This window comes from Ptiloglossa arizonensis, chromosome 13 (genome assembly GCF_051014685.1).
Source record: "Ptiloglossa arizonensis isolate GNS036 chromosome 13, iyPtiAriz1_principal, whole genome shotgun sequence".
Taxonomy (NCBI): domain Eukaryota; kingdom Metazoa; phylum Arthropoda; class Insecta; order Hymenoptera; family Colletidae; genus Ptiloglossa; species Ptiloglossa arizonensis.
In genome coordinates, this window is record NC_135060.1 from 4667161 (window position 1) to 4684034 (window position 16874).

General features: G+C 41.4%; 3 protein-coding genes across 5 annotated transcripts in view; 1 reads left to right on the plus strand and 2 right to left on the minus strand.

Annotated features, from left to right (window-relative positions):
* The window catches only part of Flo2 (flotillin-2), a 146861-nt gene that overhangs the window by 72355 nt on the left and 57632 nt on the right, over positions 1-16874 (plus strand). The gene's annotated exons all lie outside the window — the stretch shown is intronic.
* Positions 1286-7016, minus strand: LOC143153696 (glucose dehydrogenase [FAD, quinone]). The gene is made up of 5 exons (XM_076325155.1): positions 6887-7016; positions 5191-5294; positions 4048-4212; positions 3006-3158; positions 1286-2569 (listed from the first exon to the last, which is right to left on the minus strand). Exons 1-5 carry the CDS (start codon positions 7014-7016, stop codon positions 1286-1288), a joined length of 1836 nt encoding a protein of 611 aa, XP_076181270.1.
* On the minus strand, positions 8063-14785 carry LOC143154004 (glucose dehydrogenase [FAD, quinone]). Of its 3 annotated transcripts, none has more exons than XM_076325732.1 (4): positions 14490-14785; positions 13999-14077; positions 11594-11962; positions 8063-10969 (listed from the first exon to the last, which is right to left on the minus strand). In XM_076325732.1, the coding sequence occupies exons 3-4, from the start codon at positions 11933-11935 to the stop codon at positions 9440-9442; spliced, it is 1872 nt and encodes a 623-aa protein (XP_076181847.1). In that variant the 5' UTR covers positions 11936-11962; positions 13999-14077; positions 14490-14785; the 3' UTR covers positions 8063-9439. The 3 variants fall into 3 exon arrangements, with proteins under 3 accessions (XP_076181847.1, XP_076181848.1, XP_076181845.1); XM_076325733.1 differs by lacking the exon at positions 14490-14785 and adding an exon at positions 14155-14454; XM_076325730.1 differs by lacking the exon at positions 13999-14077.

The following is a 16874-nucleotide window of genomic DNA, read 5'->3' on the forward strand; positions in this document are numbered from 1 at the left end:
CATGAAAATACATTTGTACGTACGAAGGTGGACAAGACTCACCTGTAATTCTCATGTTTGGTTCGATTTCCTTACCAGGAGTCTCACACGATATTGCAAGCGACGAGATTAATTAATAGTGTATTAGAAACGACCTAAAGCGTACTTGAGAGCGTACTTGAAGAGTGTCTCGACAAATACGATTGGTTAACCGCCAGAAACGTTCTCTTGGTGCACGAGGGTAAAATTTCTGTTGCACCACGTGTAAAAATATTCTTTCACTCCGCGTACTTGTTCGAGTGGTCATTTTTTAACGACGAAAGTGGTCGAAACCAAATAAGTACGAGCATACGCATAACCGTTTCGACAGTTGCGTAAAAACGGCAGTCGCAAACTCTGTTTACCAAATTTCGGTAAAATTCTACACAGAAACGAGTTTTAAATACACATTTCGCGAAAAAAATTCCTGTCCACGTTATTTTTGTCATTTGTCGCTTGCATTTGTGTGTACATTGACCAGCTCGCTCGAAAATCGTGAGATTTGTACAATTACTCATATTGGGGATTGGCAACCGCTGTAATGAAAGGTAGAAGACAACGAGACAAAGATGGACAAAATTTCGAAAAGAAATGAAGAAATTTTCGAAAAAAAATGAAGAAAATTTTCGTTAAATTTTGCTCGTATCACTTGCCATTTAGCAGTTCGATCGAACGGTACGTATTTATAATCGTCCTGTATTGTACTGTAGTAAAAAATATCGCTCTGTTCCTTGGACTTTCTTTTACAAAATATGTATTCCAGAGAAATGAAGTGTCGTCGAAATGTCGTCGAATTGTTAAAAATATTCCAACTTCCATTCGATCGTATACAAACGAAGCAGCGAGAACGAATAAAATTTATTAAAATTTTTTCGAGCCAGATAAGATACACACATCGTAGAACATTTTCCGAAGATATTTGTTTGAATTCCTACAGCTAGTAGCGCTGCAATCGTATTCCATACTCGATCGATAACGTTGGACGTGACACTAAAATGATAATTGTACAAACAATTGACTCGTATGACGTACTCTTTCATTGACAATTAGAATCTAAGATCAGAGTCTGTCCTTTACCTAGTCTTACGTTTCGTACTCTCCATTATTTTTTATTATTTTCAAAAACTCTTAACTGTACCCAATTTCAAGAAATCGTAATTAGATCAGTTTCCACGCGCAAAATTCATCTCTCAGCTTCGTCAGAAGTTTCTGGAATATTGAACAGATCCAAGAAATTCCTATATTCCGCTCAAACTCCGTCAAACCTTCATTCGTGCAACCAGTCCTCCTTGATCATATCGCTAGCTTTCTCCGCGATCATTATAGTAGGCGCGTTCGTGTTACCCCTAACGATATTCGGCATCACGGATGCATCCACCACCCTCATACCGCGAACACCGTAGACTCTTAATCTCGGGTCCACGACAGCCTCTGGATCCCAGATTGGGCCCATTTTACAAGTGCCCACCGGGTGATAAATGGTCGCTGTGTACTCGACGATCGCGCATCTCCAATAGTCCCGTGTACCAAATCCGAGCTGTCCGCAAGCGGGTAGAGGCGTGTCTATCAGACGCAGTCCGTGTTCGCGGAACGATCTCGTTCGGAACAATTCCAGAGCAGCCAGTATTCCCTCGACCAGAACCTCAGAATCGGGATAAGCGGTGAAGTATCCGGGATAAATCAAAGGTGGTCCCCATAGAGGATCGGTGTCGTTCAGAAGTAAAAATCCTCGACTTTTAGGCGACAATAGGATCGGTCTGATGTTGACAGCGTCGTAGTAGGCCATTGGTTCAACGACAGTTTCACCGAACTGTGCAGGTTCCTCGATGAAGTCCATCCGATTGCTAGCATCGAAAGCGTATTGAATGTCGGGTACTCCGACCGAACGCTCGAACATCGTTTGAAGAAACACTCCGCAAGAAAGTGTCCCGGTAGCCGACAGAGGACCAGTTCCGGTTTTCTCGTACAAGAAGACGTCCTCCACTTTGGCCTCGTTGCTCTTGCTCGTAGATGTACCGTTCATGGAGATCACCAAACCGTCCATCGTGACATGGTCCTGGAGGTTCCTACCGACCGGTAGGTCGCTCACGACACGAATTCCGTGTTTTCTCAGCTGTTGGCCAGGACCTACTCCCGAGAGCATCAAAATTTTCGGCGAGTTGATCGCCCCGGCCGAGAGTATCACCTCGTTCCTCGCTAAGGCCACTTTGAAGGAACCTGCGACAGTGGTGTACTCGACACCTGTCGCCCGTTTCGTCGTTTCGTCTATGAGAACACGCGTGACGTGCGCTTCGCTCTCCACGATTAGGTTTCCACGTTTGCGTCTGATGGGTCTGATGAACGCACCGTTGGTGCTCTGACGCATTCCGTGAATCGACGTCATTTGCAGCCTCGTCACGCCCAGCTGTCGTTCAGCGTTGGCATCCACCGACTCGTGTCCAAGTTCCATCCACGCGTTCACGAGGATCTCCGTGTTGGGGTCAGTGTAAGGGAATCTCTCGACGTTTTGGTAGCCACCGTGTCGATGGTAGTCGGGATTCTCTTTTACGATCTGGAGAAGAAAAGAACACAGTGGACACCACCGTGGTGGTGTGTTTTACGGTATCTTTAGGACTGGTGTCCGATGATCGTCGAAACGATGGACATTCTTGCGTCTTCGTATTTTTTCAGCTAAGAAACAAAATTTCTCTTCTTCCAGCTACGAAGAAAATTGCTCTAGTCTCAGCAGCAAGAAAATTTACTTTTTTTTTCAGCTAACAAGAAACAAAGAAGACACACGAACGTGCGTTGTTTCTACGATTCGTTGACGCTGACTTCGTTCCGAATTTTCACAATTAGAAATTGAAATTGAGACTTTCACGTTAGATATTGTAACGCAGTAACGCAGACTAAGGTACGATATAAGGAAAAAACTGGCACGGTAATTGGATACATTAAGGGTTCGAGAATTTTGGTTCCGAGAAAGAGGAAAATTTTGTAAAATTTACCTCCGGATCTTCGTTGTTCTCGGATTTCAAAAAGTATGGCAAAACTTCTCCGTAGCTCCATCCATAGTTTCCTTTCTCGGCCCATTCGTCGTAATCCCTTGGATTGCCACGTATGTACAGCATGTAATTAATCGTACTGGAACCACCCATTACCTGCACGGGAAAGAAATAATTCAATATGTATCCTTCGTATACCTGTAATATTTTTCTAAAGAGAAAACGTATTAAACGATGATCTGTAAAGAATCGAAACAGAATCGTTCAATTTTCATTAAAGAATCGCTAAGAAAACTATTGAAACCGTTCAATTTTATTTGTATTGTTTTGATAACGACTACTCCAAACTTGTAGCAACGATACAATTATAATTGTACTAAAAGAATAAATAAACGTTACAGGTTTACTTGTATCATAACACACTATTGTTTTACGTACAATTGTTTCTTACGAGATCGCCTCCGTTAATTTCGATTGGAGATTCTGCATTGAATGGACATTCTTTGCCAATTTTTCTGACCACTATATTATAGGGACGAGTTTTGCGCGAGCGAATCGCGTAAAGTTTCGATCGAGTGAGCGACTCTTTCGGTAAATCGATAGCTCATTGAAACCCTGTGCGAAAGACAAAAGATGAGTTGTAATGTAACCAGCGACCGATACGGACGTGAGTCGACCGGTATCGAGAAAAAGTTTAAAAAGAGTTTTCGAGAAAACGTGTGTGTGTTCCGCGGTGCGAGCGGGTTTGACTTTTCTTTTTGTACGCGTCGTGACCTTGCGCAGACCCTATATTTCCATCTGTAATCCACAGGGAATATATTATTATAATAGAGGAATAGGCATATTTTCCTATACATATATTTTACTCTACAATATTATCTCTAAATATTATCCAAAACTGCACGTGGATACGGTTGAATTAAAAGAGAAAGTCCTCCGATCGCGGACGTCATCCATGAAATCCTTTACGGTTCGTAATTTGCAAACTTTTTACGGAAGAAACGATTGTTGCTCTAATCGGTGGGATTAGTCTTCAAGTACGTACTTTACCCCTCGCCCAAGCGCAACTTCTACCCCTTCTCGATCGACAAGAGTATTGCTCCGGTTGCGTGCGATACATCCAATCGATATTGCTAGCTTGCAACATAGGGGCGAACGCTGGAATATCGGCCACCATTGGTTCTTCTATGCCAGCTTCTAACAACAGTATCTAAAAATTCGTGGAAAGCCTGTTAAATTAAATTGTCGACACCGATTGAAACCAGTTACCGAGAATATTTCTTTACTCTGCTCTTCTTTCCTTCATTTTTTCTTTTTTTTTTTAAATTTAATCTCATCGTTGTTGAATTAAAATTCTAATTTACATTCAAGGTAGAACGGATGGAAATTTGGATATCCGTCATTCGCGATTCGAAACTTTTATCCGAATAAAATATTGTTCATCTTCAATTATAGTATAGAATTTCTTCAAACTAGTCAAATCGGTCAGGGATCTGTTCAATACGTATATATATTGTTTTTTTTTATATTATTGTCGGTGGTAGACAGTCTAGTAGATAATTTGCGTTTCGTGGCTTGTTTAATGGTTAAGAAGCCGCAGAATAGTCGCAACATAATCACCGACAATCTCGTGTTCCGTGACCCGTTTCACCGAAGCCCTGGCTATTGTTCGACTTTTCAACGAAGGGATTATCGAATGTTCTACCCTCATTGTGTAGCGAATAGAATAAAGGTTACGCGGCTAATTTAAGAAACTTAACATTTCAGAGTGGTTTGGTAATTACACGAGTCTTCTATGTGAAACCTAAAGTACTCGTTTCTTTGGAAAATCGAATTAGTTTTAAATAATGTCATCGTAAACGTAGAAATCTGCGTCCCGAAAATAGGTAATTTATTACGATGGTTACGTAGTCCGTAGTTTGACGGTCGATATTATTTTGTATTTTTATTTTTCTTCATTTTGCCCCTTTAACGCACAGTTTGTCGCTGGAAAATATAAACAACGAATAAAAATAGATACAGAATTGGGTAAATATTGCGCAATAATATTTCCTGTGCGCGAGTACTCGTAGGTATTGATCGATTTGATTCGAAATTTGAAACAATTGTGAAGTAAGCAATTTTTCAAAATTTTGTACATTACATCTGAATTTCATCTAGAAGCATTCTCTCCAATTTTTTAATATACCTTCCAGTGTTTTATTTCGCTCAGCCTATTAGCAAGGACGCATCCTGCCGATCCGGCACCCACGATTATAAAATCGTATTCTTTCGTTGCAAAATTCCCAGCGTCTGGATAATCGATCATTGGTTTTTCAGGATGGTTGAAACTCAAATTTGAGTCACCGACTGGTTCGTAGTTGGCGTAATCGTTGATACGATTTGTCTCCTTCCAGGAGTTATGCAAAGTAGATTCGACGCGACGAAACTCGTCGGCTAAATTGTCACTCGTTTTTTGCAATGTTTCCAGATTGTAATTTTGCACTTTCGATACGTTCTCGAAACTTTGCAACGTGTATGGAAACGTGTCAGCTTTTTCGTCCAATTTTTCTTGTAGATCGATGTGAATTCTCTCTGCAAATATAAAAATTTATCTTTGAGCTCGTTAATGATATTTCTTTCACTAATCTACAAACACGTTAAAATCTTCTTCGGAGAGTACTATAGGAGAAGAACAATTCAAAAGTATATTAATTTTATTTAACAGTATTTGTATTTTTTTCAAATTCAACAGTGCTACGAAGATTAAGAATTATAAATTGCATCCTCTCTTTAAACTGCATCTGTAGGATCTTGGATTCCTTTTCAAATTCAACGGTGCATGTGCAACGAAGAATTGCATCCTTTCTTCAAACGGAAATGCATATTTTTTGTAACATAGATCTACGTAGCGTATGTCTAACTTCGATTAGTCGATTCTTCGTAAAATTGGGAATACAAAATATTGATTTTCTCGGTTTAGGAAATTAATACGCGAATTAGTTTACCTTCTGGAATGAGAAAGTCATCGTAAACCTTTGACGTCTTGGTAATCGCTTCCCTGGAGATCTCGGTTGGTGGATAAACGTCGTAAAATTGGGCTACATTCACGACCCCTACTGCCACTTCGACATTAACTGCCGTACTTTCCTTACTTTCGTTCTTGAAATCCGACGAAAAAGATGAATCACGCTCGAACCGTGAACCATAAACGTTTGGCGACGATTTCACCGATAACGGACCATCCGACGACGAAAAGTTTATCCGATTTTCTCCGAAGTGTATCACACGTGTAGATTCCACGTTTTCCCGATTTTCTCCGAAGTGTATCACGCGTCTAGGTTCCACGTTTTCCCGATTTTCTCCGAAGTGTATCACGCGTCTAGGTTCCACGTTTTCCCGATTTTCTCCGAAGTGTATCACGCGTCTAGGTTCCACGTTTTCCCGATTTTCTCCGAAGTGTATCACGCGTCTAGGTTCCACGTTTTCCCGATTTTCTCCGAAGTGTATCACGCGTGTAGATTCCACGTTTTCCCGATTTTCTCCGAAGTGTATCACGTGTCTAGGTTCCACGTTTTCCCGATTTTCTCCGAAGTGTATCACGTGTCTAGGTTCCACGTTTTCCCGATTTTCTCCGAAGTGTATCACGTGTCTAGGTTCCACGTTTTCCCGATTTTCTCCAAAGTGTATCACACGTCTAGGTTCCACGTTTTCCCAATTTTCTCCGAAGTGTATCACCCGTGTAGGTTCCACGTTTTCCCAATTTTCTCCGAAGTGTATCACGCGTCTAGGTTCCACGTTTTCCCGATTTTCTCCGATGTGTATCACGCGTCTAGGTTCCACGCGTTCATTAAACGGAACATCCCACGGTGAATCGAGCGAGTCGAAATTTTCCAAGTCGAAGCGATGGGAGTCCTTCGAATGACCGAACAATCGAGCGATAAACGTCAGGAACACTAACGTGGAAGACTGACAGCTCGAGACTGTGGAATTAGGCGAACATAGACTGGTCAAATCTGGGGGTACCCACGACATGATCTCTGCGTAGAATCTTTCAACTTTGTCTTGGTTGCTCGATCAATGAAACTGTAAACGAAAGATAGAAAAATGAATAGATAATCTTTGTTTTTTTTTTTTTTTTTGAGAATTACATAATCTGCGAGAATCGAGTTCAATTGTCCCTCTGCACAAACTGTTCGGCAACACAATTTACCAACGTAACAAAGTTACGTGCTTTTGTACTATATTAGACAAAATTCGAAAAGAATGTCCAATGTCTGAAAAATTCTCACCAGTCGTTGAAAAATCAATTTTACAATTTCGTACGATATTGAAAAATATTTAAGAAGAAAGTCGAAAGCAGCTTCGGGAGGGAAATAACGCGAACGAATTGAAAAGAGAAACTCACCTCTGTTGCAAACAATTTATTCCCTTGTTTGTTATTCAATTTTTCGTATCGTTCATGATTATCGTTGATCTCGTCACGGCACGATAAATACGAATACCGTTAAATAAGACGCGCCGATACTGACGAAGCCATTTTCAATTTTTGACGATACGAGAACGGTGCAGCGACTGCAATCGGTATACGTCAGAACAGAAATGCAGGCATGCATCCACTGCAAGTCGACTGCAGAAAGGATCGCGGATTTCGACGAATAGAAAGAAAGCGACGGGGTGTCATTATTTTTTACGACTTGCCATTTTCCCTTTTTGTCCAGATTCGAGCAAACGCTAATATCCGTTTACACGGTTCCACGCTTCTCAGTTCCAACGAGAACAGTGATCCAAAGATTGTGCAATTTCGTAGGTGTATTTATTCGATGTGTCAATTGAGCGAAAAAATTGAGTAAAAAGAACTTCGTTGGTCGTCCAAAAGAATACTTTAATTCTTATTTATGGCCGATAACTCGCGACACTTTTTCTTATTTTTATAAAGAAATACACGAATCGGTGTGAACATTAGTGGACGTGTACCTTGGGCAATCAAATTTAACGAAGACGTATATGCGTCGAAATACGAAATTACTTATGTAAAAACTATATTTCAAAGGAATGGGACAGGTAATGAGATTTGTATGGAATCTCAAATTTTCGATATATTATTTTTCCGAAACCATTTTTCCTGTCATTTTTGTTGACTCGAAACGTCAATGATACAGTGTTCGCTATAATTATCGTAACGTCTTAAGAATTAGAATCCCGTTCGGGTAAATTGACGAGAGGTTCTGGGAAAATTGTAAATTTCTTACGAAGCGAGTACCGAGACTTTGTTGCTTGTATTATTTTACATTCGACATCGAATATTCAACGACTTCGTGGAAACCCACTTTCTCGAAGCTAGAATGCTGTTTCTAAGAAACACTCTATAATTTCAAAGTATCGTATCAACAACGTATTTTTCTTATATTGCGATAACAACGTACATTTTCAACAGTTTAAAGATTTACGTTTTTCGCATTTGTACAATATCGCGACAATATACGCTTGATGAGAAATTTATTTAAGTACATTTAAAAACGAACAACAACAGAAAAATCAGGTGTAATTTAAGTATTTGTACATTTAAGTACGCGTAAATACCGGATAAACGAATAACGCGAACGACAAGGTTGTATTTGATTTCTTCGCTCGATTGTTCTAACTTTTTGCCCCTCGTGTCCACTCGTAGAATACGTCGACACGGTTACGTCTTCAAATTTATAAGCGTGCAACATAAGATGTCCAATTTAACTCAAGTATTTGAATACTTCCTTTGGTCGTCGTGGCACGAAGGACAATCACAGGAGAAGAGTGACGAAGAGTGATTGGTTCGAAGGGGCAAATATTACAATTGAACAAAATGCTTGTCACGTGTATTATTGTCGCAATATCATAATCGAAGAAATTCTTGTCACGTGTAACACGTGTCACGAAAACATTAAACACGGTTCGAATTTGTATTTTCAAACATTAATTCCGCCCCCCATTTGGCTCGCTCGCTTTTACAATGTATGGTTAAAAAAATCTTCCAAGCTTCTTACACTTTTATCGAACATTGTGAACACTTACTCGATTATCGTTCGTACACTCCAAACGCGTACCTCAACTAAACACATTTGGTACTACTGTCTTTGTAAACTTTAATTTCGCTAATTTCGCAACAATATCGAAACGTGATTCACACACGAAATGAAATACAACCTTGTTCGCGTTATTCGTTTATCCGGTATTCACGCATACTTAAACATACAATTACTTAAATTCTACCTTATATTTCTTTCGTCAGTCTCCAACTTCATCTGATCGCACTCGATCTCAAACATCATAAAGATCTCTTCAAACACGAGCCGTGTTAACCGATAAAACGATCCAGATCGCATCGAATGTTAAATCCTGTCGTGCGAGAAAACAAATTTACACTTCCGTATCGGCACAGAGTCCTCTTCGACGTACTATGCAGAAGTACTATTACAATTCTAGAGTTCTTTGTGTACCGCCCAATCCTGTTTGACCATATGCGCCCCTTTCTCCGCTATCATTATGACTGCCGCGTTGGTGTTCGCACTGACGATCGTCGGCATGATCGATGCATCGATCACCCTCAGGTTTTGTATACCGTGTACCCTCAATCGTGGATTCACAACCGCACTGGGATCACCCGACGGACCCATCTTGGCTGTACCAACCGGGTGGTACAAACTAGTGGCGACGTGTCTGATGTTGCACTCCCAATATTCCGTCGAATCCGGTCTGGTGTGCCGGCAGTTGGGTATATCGAAGTGTTTCAGGTGCGTTCCATGATTTTTCAGAGTCTTCGTATCGATCAGTGACTTGATCGCGTCGACGGACTTCAGCAACGTTTCCATGTCTTCGTTCTCGGCGAAGTAATTCGCGTAAATTCGTATCGGGTCCGCTGGATTCGTGGTGCGCAACTCGAGCTTACCCCGACTCTTCGGGTTCAGTAGAACGGCAGACGCGACGATCAAGTCGTTCTCCAAGATCTCTTTCTCGACCGAGTCCAACAGATCATCGTCGACGTTGAACGCCGCAAGTATACCTTTAGCTTGCTCCGTACGATACCGTGGACAGTAACCAAAATCGAATTCGATGTTGGGATACTTGGACTTTGGATCGTGGACGTCGACGAACCCCACGAGATCCAAATTCAATGACGCTAGATCTCCCTTACTGTGTATCAGATAATCGTAGATCTGGTCTACCAGGTACGTCGCGGTGAGAGGTTCGGACGATTCGTTGACGAATGCTAGATGCAATCCTAACCAAATTATGTGGTCCTGGAGGTTCTTGCCAACCGGTAGATCGGCCACTACCGGTATTTTCATTTCACGTAGGTGTTTCTCAGGCCCGATACCGGAAAGCATGAGCAACTGGGGACTGGCGATACTGCCCGCGGAGAGGATCACCTCTTTGCTCGCTTTTACGTCGATCGTTCGACCATTCTTCAATGTGACGCGTACACCGGTCGCTCGTTTATTCTCCAATAGGATTTTGTCCACTCTGCTCGATTTCATCACGTACAGGTTCTTTCTGTCCTTGATGGGAGACAGGAAAGCCTTCGCGCCGTTCATACGTTGCAGGTTGTCCAACGTCCCTAGAGCTCTCGAGAAACCAACGAAACGATCACCGTTCAGTGGATCCAGAATATTTGCTCCTAGCTCCCGTGCACCATCCAATATTAGGTCCTGCACCCTTGTGCTGGTGTAATTGTAATGTCTGATTCTCAGCGGTCCGCCGGCTCTGCAATACTTGGTCCCTCCTTTCCTTATGTCCTCGGGAGGACAGTCGAGAGGCTTCGTGAAGTACGGTAGCACTTCCTCGTAGCTCCATCCTTTGTTGCCCGTGTCTGCCCAGTTGTTGAAGTCTCGTTCGTTTCCGTAAATGTGGAGCATGGCGTTGATCACGGAACTGCCACCGAGCGCCTTGCCCTTCGACCATCTGCATCGTTTCTTTCTCAGACCTTGGCAGTAGCTTTCGTTCGGTTCTGCCTTATTGAAGAAATAAGATTAAATAGCTAGGTGAAATCATTTTTTTTTTGAAGAAGAAGAAGAAGAATCACCGAGAGTGTCGATATTGTGGGAATTGTCGCGTGCATGAATTCTAGGTGTAAAGGTAAGTCAAGAAGGTTGTCCTCGAATTGTAGATTATTTTATGTCTCTGATATTGCTCGAAGTGATTATCACCGGTTTCGATACCGCAGGATATCGACAAGCAAGAATTGTAACGCATCGATGTCGCGTTTCATTGTTATCGACCGAAGTTTTGTAAACTATTGATTTTTAATACAGTTACAGGGAATTTAGATCCAGAGAGCGAGGTAACCAGGAGACTTGGTTTATCATTATTTCTGGACTATCCAATTCCCAAAAGATCAATGATCTGTATGACCAGTACCTAGCTAATCGGTCGAACTCGCGACGAAGATTGTTCCAAGATTCTTTTCTTCTTTCTTTCAGTTTTACTTATATTTACAAGTATTGCGAAATAAATTGCAAAATCAAGCACAGAAGTTTCTCCACTGTCGGTTGTTTCAGCATCGAGGAAGTTGACAAAATTAAAATCAGTTCCACGATCAAGGTAATCGAATCTTTGAACAGCTGTAATTTGAATACCTTGTAAGAGTAGTCCGAAGGTCCTCCGGTTAGTAGTAGCATCAAACCTGGAATGTCGCTTTCAGGAGTGGGATCTTCGCCAGCCTCGATCAATAAAACGTTCCAATTATGTAACTCCGTCAATCGGTGGGCCAAAACGGTACCTGCTGTTCCAGCACCCGCGATCACGAAGTCGAATTCCATTCTCGAATTTAAAACCTCTTCTGTGCGATCCACCGGGTATATACCGGTATTGTTCAGAGCGCATTGCGACGCTAGGATCACTTGCGTTAGGTACGAGAAGAGGGAAGCTGGCGACTGCGATAGTGCAGCGTTGCAACTTGACACCATACACGTATCCATTATTATCCGAACCGAAGTGAACGGGAGCTGTAACAAATAATTGTGTTGGAATTATTTAAACCTCGCGATAGGAATTCTCGTTCGAGGAGATATTTTCACGAGTGAAGTCGAGTTAGGGGTCCGTTTCGACCCGTCAGTCCCAGAGAACTTTTCTAGCATTGAATTACACCGTTGGTACGGTTCACCTTGAAAGTAAAGACGTGCGCGATAAAACGATCGAATTTTCAAGAATAGTTTCACGAGTAAAGTCGAGTTATTATCTGAACCGAAGTCAACGGGAGCTGTAACAAATAATTGTGTTGGAATTATTTAAACCTCGCGATAGGAATTCTCGTTCGAGGAGATATTTTCACGAGCGAAATCGAGTTAGGGGTCCGTTTCGACCCGTCAGTTCCAGAGAACTTTTCTAGCATTGAATTACACCGTTGGTACGGTTCACCTTGAAAATAGAGACGTGCGCGATAAAACGATCGAATTTTCAAGAATAGTTTCACGAGTAAAGTCGAGTTATTATCTGAACCGAAGTCAACGGGAGCTGTAACAAATAATTGTGTTGGAATTACTTAAACCTCGCGATAGGAATTCTCGTTCGAGGAGATATTTTCACGAGCGAAATCGAGTTAGGGGTCCGTTTCGACCCGTCAGTTCCAGAGAACTTTTCTAGCATTGAATTACACCGTTGGTACGGTTCACCTTGAAAATAAAGACGTGCGCGATAAAACGATCGAATTTTCAAGAATAGTTTCACGAGTAAAGTCGAGTTATTATCTGAACCGAAGTCAACGGGAGCTGTAACAAATAATTGTGTTGGAATTACTTAAACCTCGCGATAGGAATTCTCGTTCGAGGAGATATTTTCACGAGCGAAGTCGAGTTAGGGGTCCGTTTCGACCCGTCAGTTCCAGAGAACTTTTCTAGCATTGAATTACACCGTTGGTACGGTTCACCTTGAAAGTAAAGACGTGCGCGATAAAACGATCGAATTTTCAAGAATAGTTTCACGAGTAAAGTCGAGTTATTATCTGAACCGAAGTCAACGGGAGCTGTAACAAATAATTGTGTTGGAATTATTTAAACCTCGCGATAGGAATTCTCGTTCGAGGAGATATTTTCACGAGCGAAGTCGAGTTAGGGGTCCGTTTCGACCCGTCAGTTCCAGAGAACTTTTCTAGCATTGAATTACACCGTTGGTACGGTTCACCTTGAAAGTAAAGACGTGCGCGATAAAACGATCGAATTTTCAAGAATAGTTTCACGAGTAAAGTCGAGTTATTATCTGAACCGAAGTCAACGGGAGCTGTAACAAATAATTGTGTTGGAATTATTTAAACCTCGCGATAGGAATTCTCGTTCGAGGAGATATTTTCACGAGCGAAGTCGAGTTAGGGGTCCGTTTCGACCCGTCAGTTCCAGAGAACTTTTCTAGCATTGAATTACACCGTTGGTACGGTTCACCTTGAAAGTAAAGACGTGCGCGATAAAACGATCGAATTTTCAAGAATAGTTTCACGAGTAAAGTCCAGTTATTATCTGAACCGAAGTCAACGGGAGCTGTAACAAATAATTGTGTTGGAATTACTTAAACCTCGCGATAGGAATTCTCGTTCGAGGAGATATTTTCACGAGCGAAGTCGAGTTAGGGGTCCGTTTCGACCCGTCAGTTCCAGAGAACTTTTCTAGCATTGAATTACACCGTTGGTACGATTCACCTTGAAAGTAAAGACGTGCGCGATAAAACGATCGAATTTTCAAGAATAGTTTCACGAGTAAAGTCGAGTTATGGGTCCAAACGGACTCCTACTTTTATGGTGATCTTTACATTTAAGGTGAACCGTACCAACGGTGCGATTCAACGATACGAAAGTGGCAAGAGTTAGAGCAGCGTCTCGAGTGATTAGAAATTCATACTTTGCACAGTAATTCGAGGGTTAGCTGATCTTTACTTCACGCTTAATTGTAGTATTCTCGAGAAAAGCGAAACTGAAACACACCGAGCGCTATTTAACAAGTATTAGACATGCAAATAGACTTTTTATTCGTTACGAAATCACTCGAAGGATCACCTTCGTTTTTCCCTTTGGGGCTTCTTCTTTTTCTTTCTTCTTTTTGTTCTTTTTTTAATCGATTAAACCGCTTCTTATGCTAAAATTCGATAGATTTGCAAATTATGAAAGTTTCTATATAAATACAAACGTATTCCAACAGTTTCACGATTTAACCTCGAACCATGGAATCTCATCCGAGATGTACAACTTCTGTTACGTTTCGTTGTTCTCGAAGCACACCTGGACATTTGTGGAACATATTTCGATCGACAGATTCGCGAAAAATGGTGGGAAAATGTTCACGAATGTGACGATAAGTGCAGAAAAATTAATCCGATCGGAGAAGCACCAATGACGTTGCCAATGAGTACAAGAAACGTTATGCTACAATATCTAAGAGAAAGATACCAACGACACGTAGTATAATAATTCCTTTTTTTTTTTTACACATGGACTTTACACATTTTTCTCACATGGATCAGGCATGCACACGATACCGACATACTCACCCTTATACGTGCATACAGGAAATCTATATAAACACCTATTCACATTACTTATTATCACTTCGGAGCAAATTGTACACAAAATGAAGCAGAAGTGAAAAATTCAAGCAATTACGGAAATAGAGGGTCGCGTTATTCCATCTCGTGCAAGTCCCCTAAATAATTGAACCCTTGTCCAGTTATTGCACCGAAGCAGCACTTTTTACGATAAGGCTGGTACAATTTTGATCGTTAATGACCGTATGTTCGACCGACCGCTCGATAAACAAGAAAACCACAGCTTCTGAGCGTTAAGGATGTAAATCGTCTCTACGGCGTAGGTCAGACAACTGATAGTCCAATGAGCGAACTTGGCTCTTGTATTTATTCCACTTCCTATCTTCGTGCTCGTGACGGGCTCAACCTCAGTGGTAGGGGTGTCACTTTACCTACAGTGGTCGGCTCGAATTGCTGGAATGGTTTAGTTTTGCTGAATTGGTAAGTTTCGAGTTTTCATTTTACGGTTTGCAGTTACATGCAACGAGTTATAACCACGACGATGACCAATTGTTGGGCATCGAGTTTAATTTAGTTTCGAAAATACCTAGACACGTAGGATATTGTTGCAATTACAGTAAAACCTCTCTATCCGCGATTTCCCAAGATATGTAATCTCTACCTTTTTTAATTTTACCATAATGGCGATATCAAAGGCGACCGAGGATCGACGCTACGTTTAAATTTGAACACCGATCCTATCGTCGGTGAACGCAAATTAATTTACGAATATAATTAGTCCTCTGTTTGGATAATGGTAACCCAATATTACGAACCGAGGTACGGTTAATAATCGAGAAATTTGAGAGAAAAAATTCGAAGCCGGCCAGTTTGTTTCCAGCTTCTGGTTCGTTTAATAATATATTAATTTATTAATCGCAATGTACAAGGATACGCAACAATGTTATTTTCGTCAGTAGTCAGTCGATCGGGTTCTAAGTTCAGCCTTTTACGCGGCAGTAGTCAGCCATTATAAGTAGCATAAGTAGGCAATTAAAAAACTGAATTAGCGAATAAATGAACGAAACTGTTTATTTATATTTATCGCGCGTTGCACCGATACATCGATTTACAAAAACAAAACGTGGATTCTTTCTCGATGGGTAAAAAATAAAATTGTCAGAGATTAATATTGCAATGTTCTTTGGTCTGTCGTATTCAATTGAAGGAACACTGTTAGGCTAATTTTGTTCTACTCCAAATATCATGGAAGTGGTATTGCATTTTCAGTTTCTTTTTTTTTTTTTTTTTTTCTTTCAAATTTAATTTATTTTACAAGTCTTGACAATCCTCTGCATATACGTTTACTTATTTGTAACGATCAAAGTTCTATCCTTGCTACAGGCTTTTTTTCTTATTTTATTTCTTTTTTCTCTGTTTACCGGTAAGTGATACATGAAAGACAACACGTAGCGGTAATTGAATACGATTCGACTGATTCAACGACCTTCGCATTGTGACATATAAACAAGAGTTTAAAGTCGTAACGAAGCAATAATCTTTGCTTTATTCTAGTTTTTCCATTCGAGATACACAATTTTTGAAGTGTTAATTTTTCAAAAAGGAAACAGAAACGCATGGAAGATTTGGAATTCTCGAATAAAGAAAGTGTAACGCGAATTCGTTCGTTATTATTGCTCGATCACTGGATTTCAAGTTTCACAAAAGTTTCACGATTCATTTCTCGCTGGGTCACTTACCACGGACTGTCGCTGTGCAATTTATGCAATTTATGTGTTGCGTCGCAAGTGGCCAAGGGTACGTTGGAAGTGGCCGTCGTAAATAAGACCCTTGGGTCGAGCATTTGGCGACCAGGCGCCTGCCGATTTCCGGCAGGCGCCGCCATAAAAGACCATACGCGCGACCACCCTGTGAGACACCGAGTTCGTTGATTTACTAGTAAACATTGCATGCCACCTCCAGCGGACTCTTGCAAAATTGTCTATTGGTTAGGCCTAGACGAAAAATACGCCCTCCGCGCCTAGCCAGCAACAGCGTCAACGAATCACCGACGAGCACGGGCCCAGCCGAGCCTTCCTCGGCGCAACTGACCTTAGGCAGGTCAGTCACAACTGATTGTCTTAACATCAAGCTGCAGCGTCGCACTAGACTTTACAACTCTAAGTCCGGCCTGTGCCCGTCAGTCGCGATTCAAACCATTTCAAATAGGCTGCACTCCGTTAAGTTCGAAGTGCGGCCACGAAGAGCGAAACGACGCTCAACATTATGCTTACGACCTTTTACGTATGAATGAAATTTTGAAATCGATAACGCGTGTACGTTTTATCTCGTGGAAGGGAGCCAGACCCGAGTACACCACGATTGATATTCGAAACGCGTCTCACCTATATT

What these genes read in the sequence shown, in the direction of transcription:
- LOC143153696 (XM_076325155.1), bottom strand. Translation starts at nt 7,016, where the DNA reads ATGTCGTGGGTACCCCCAGATTTGACCAGTCTATGTTCGCCTAATTCC. An exon ending in GCGAAATAAAACACTGGAAG is followed by an intron (nt 4,213 to 5,190) that starts GTATATTAAAAA and finishes ACGAATTTTTAG; the next exon opens with ATACTGTTGTTAGAAGCTGG. An exon ending in GCGCTTGGGCGAGGGGTAAA is followed by an intron (nt 3,159 to 4,047) that starts GTACGTACTTGA and finishes TTTCCCGTGCAG; the next exon opens with GTAATGGGTGGTTCCAGTAC.
- LOC143154004 (XM_076325730.1), bottom strand. Translation starts at nt 11,935, where the DNA reads ATGGATACGTGTATGGTGTCAAGTTGCAACGCTGCACTATCGCAGTCG. An exon ending in CTTCGGACTACTCTTACAAG is followed by an intron (nt 10,970 to 11,593) that starts GTATTCAAATTA and finishes TTCTTCAATAAG; the next exon opens with GCAGAACCGAACGAAAGCTA.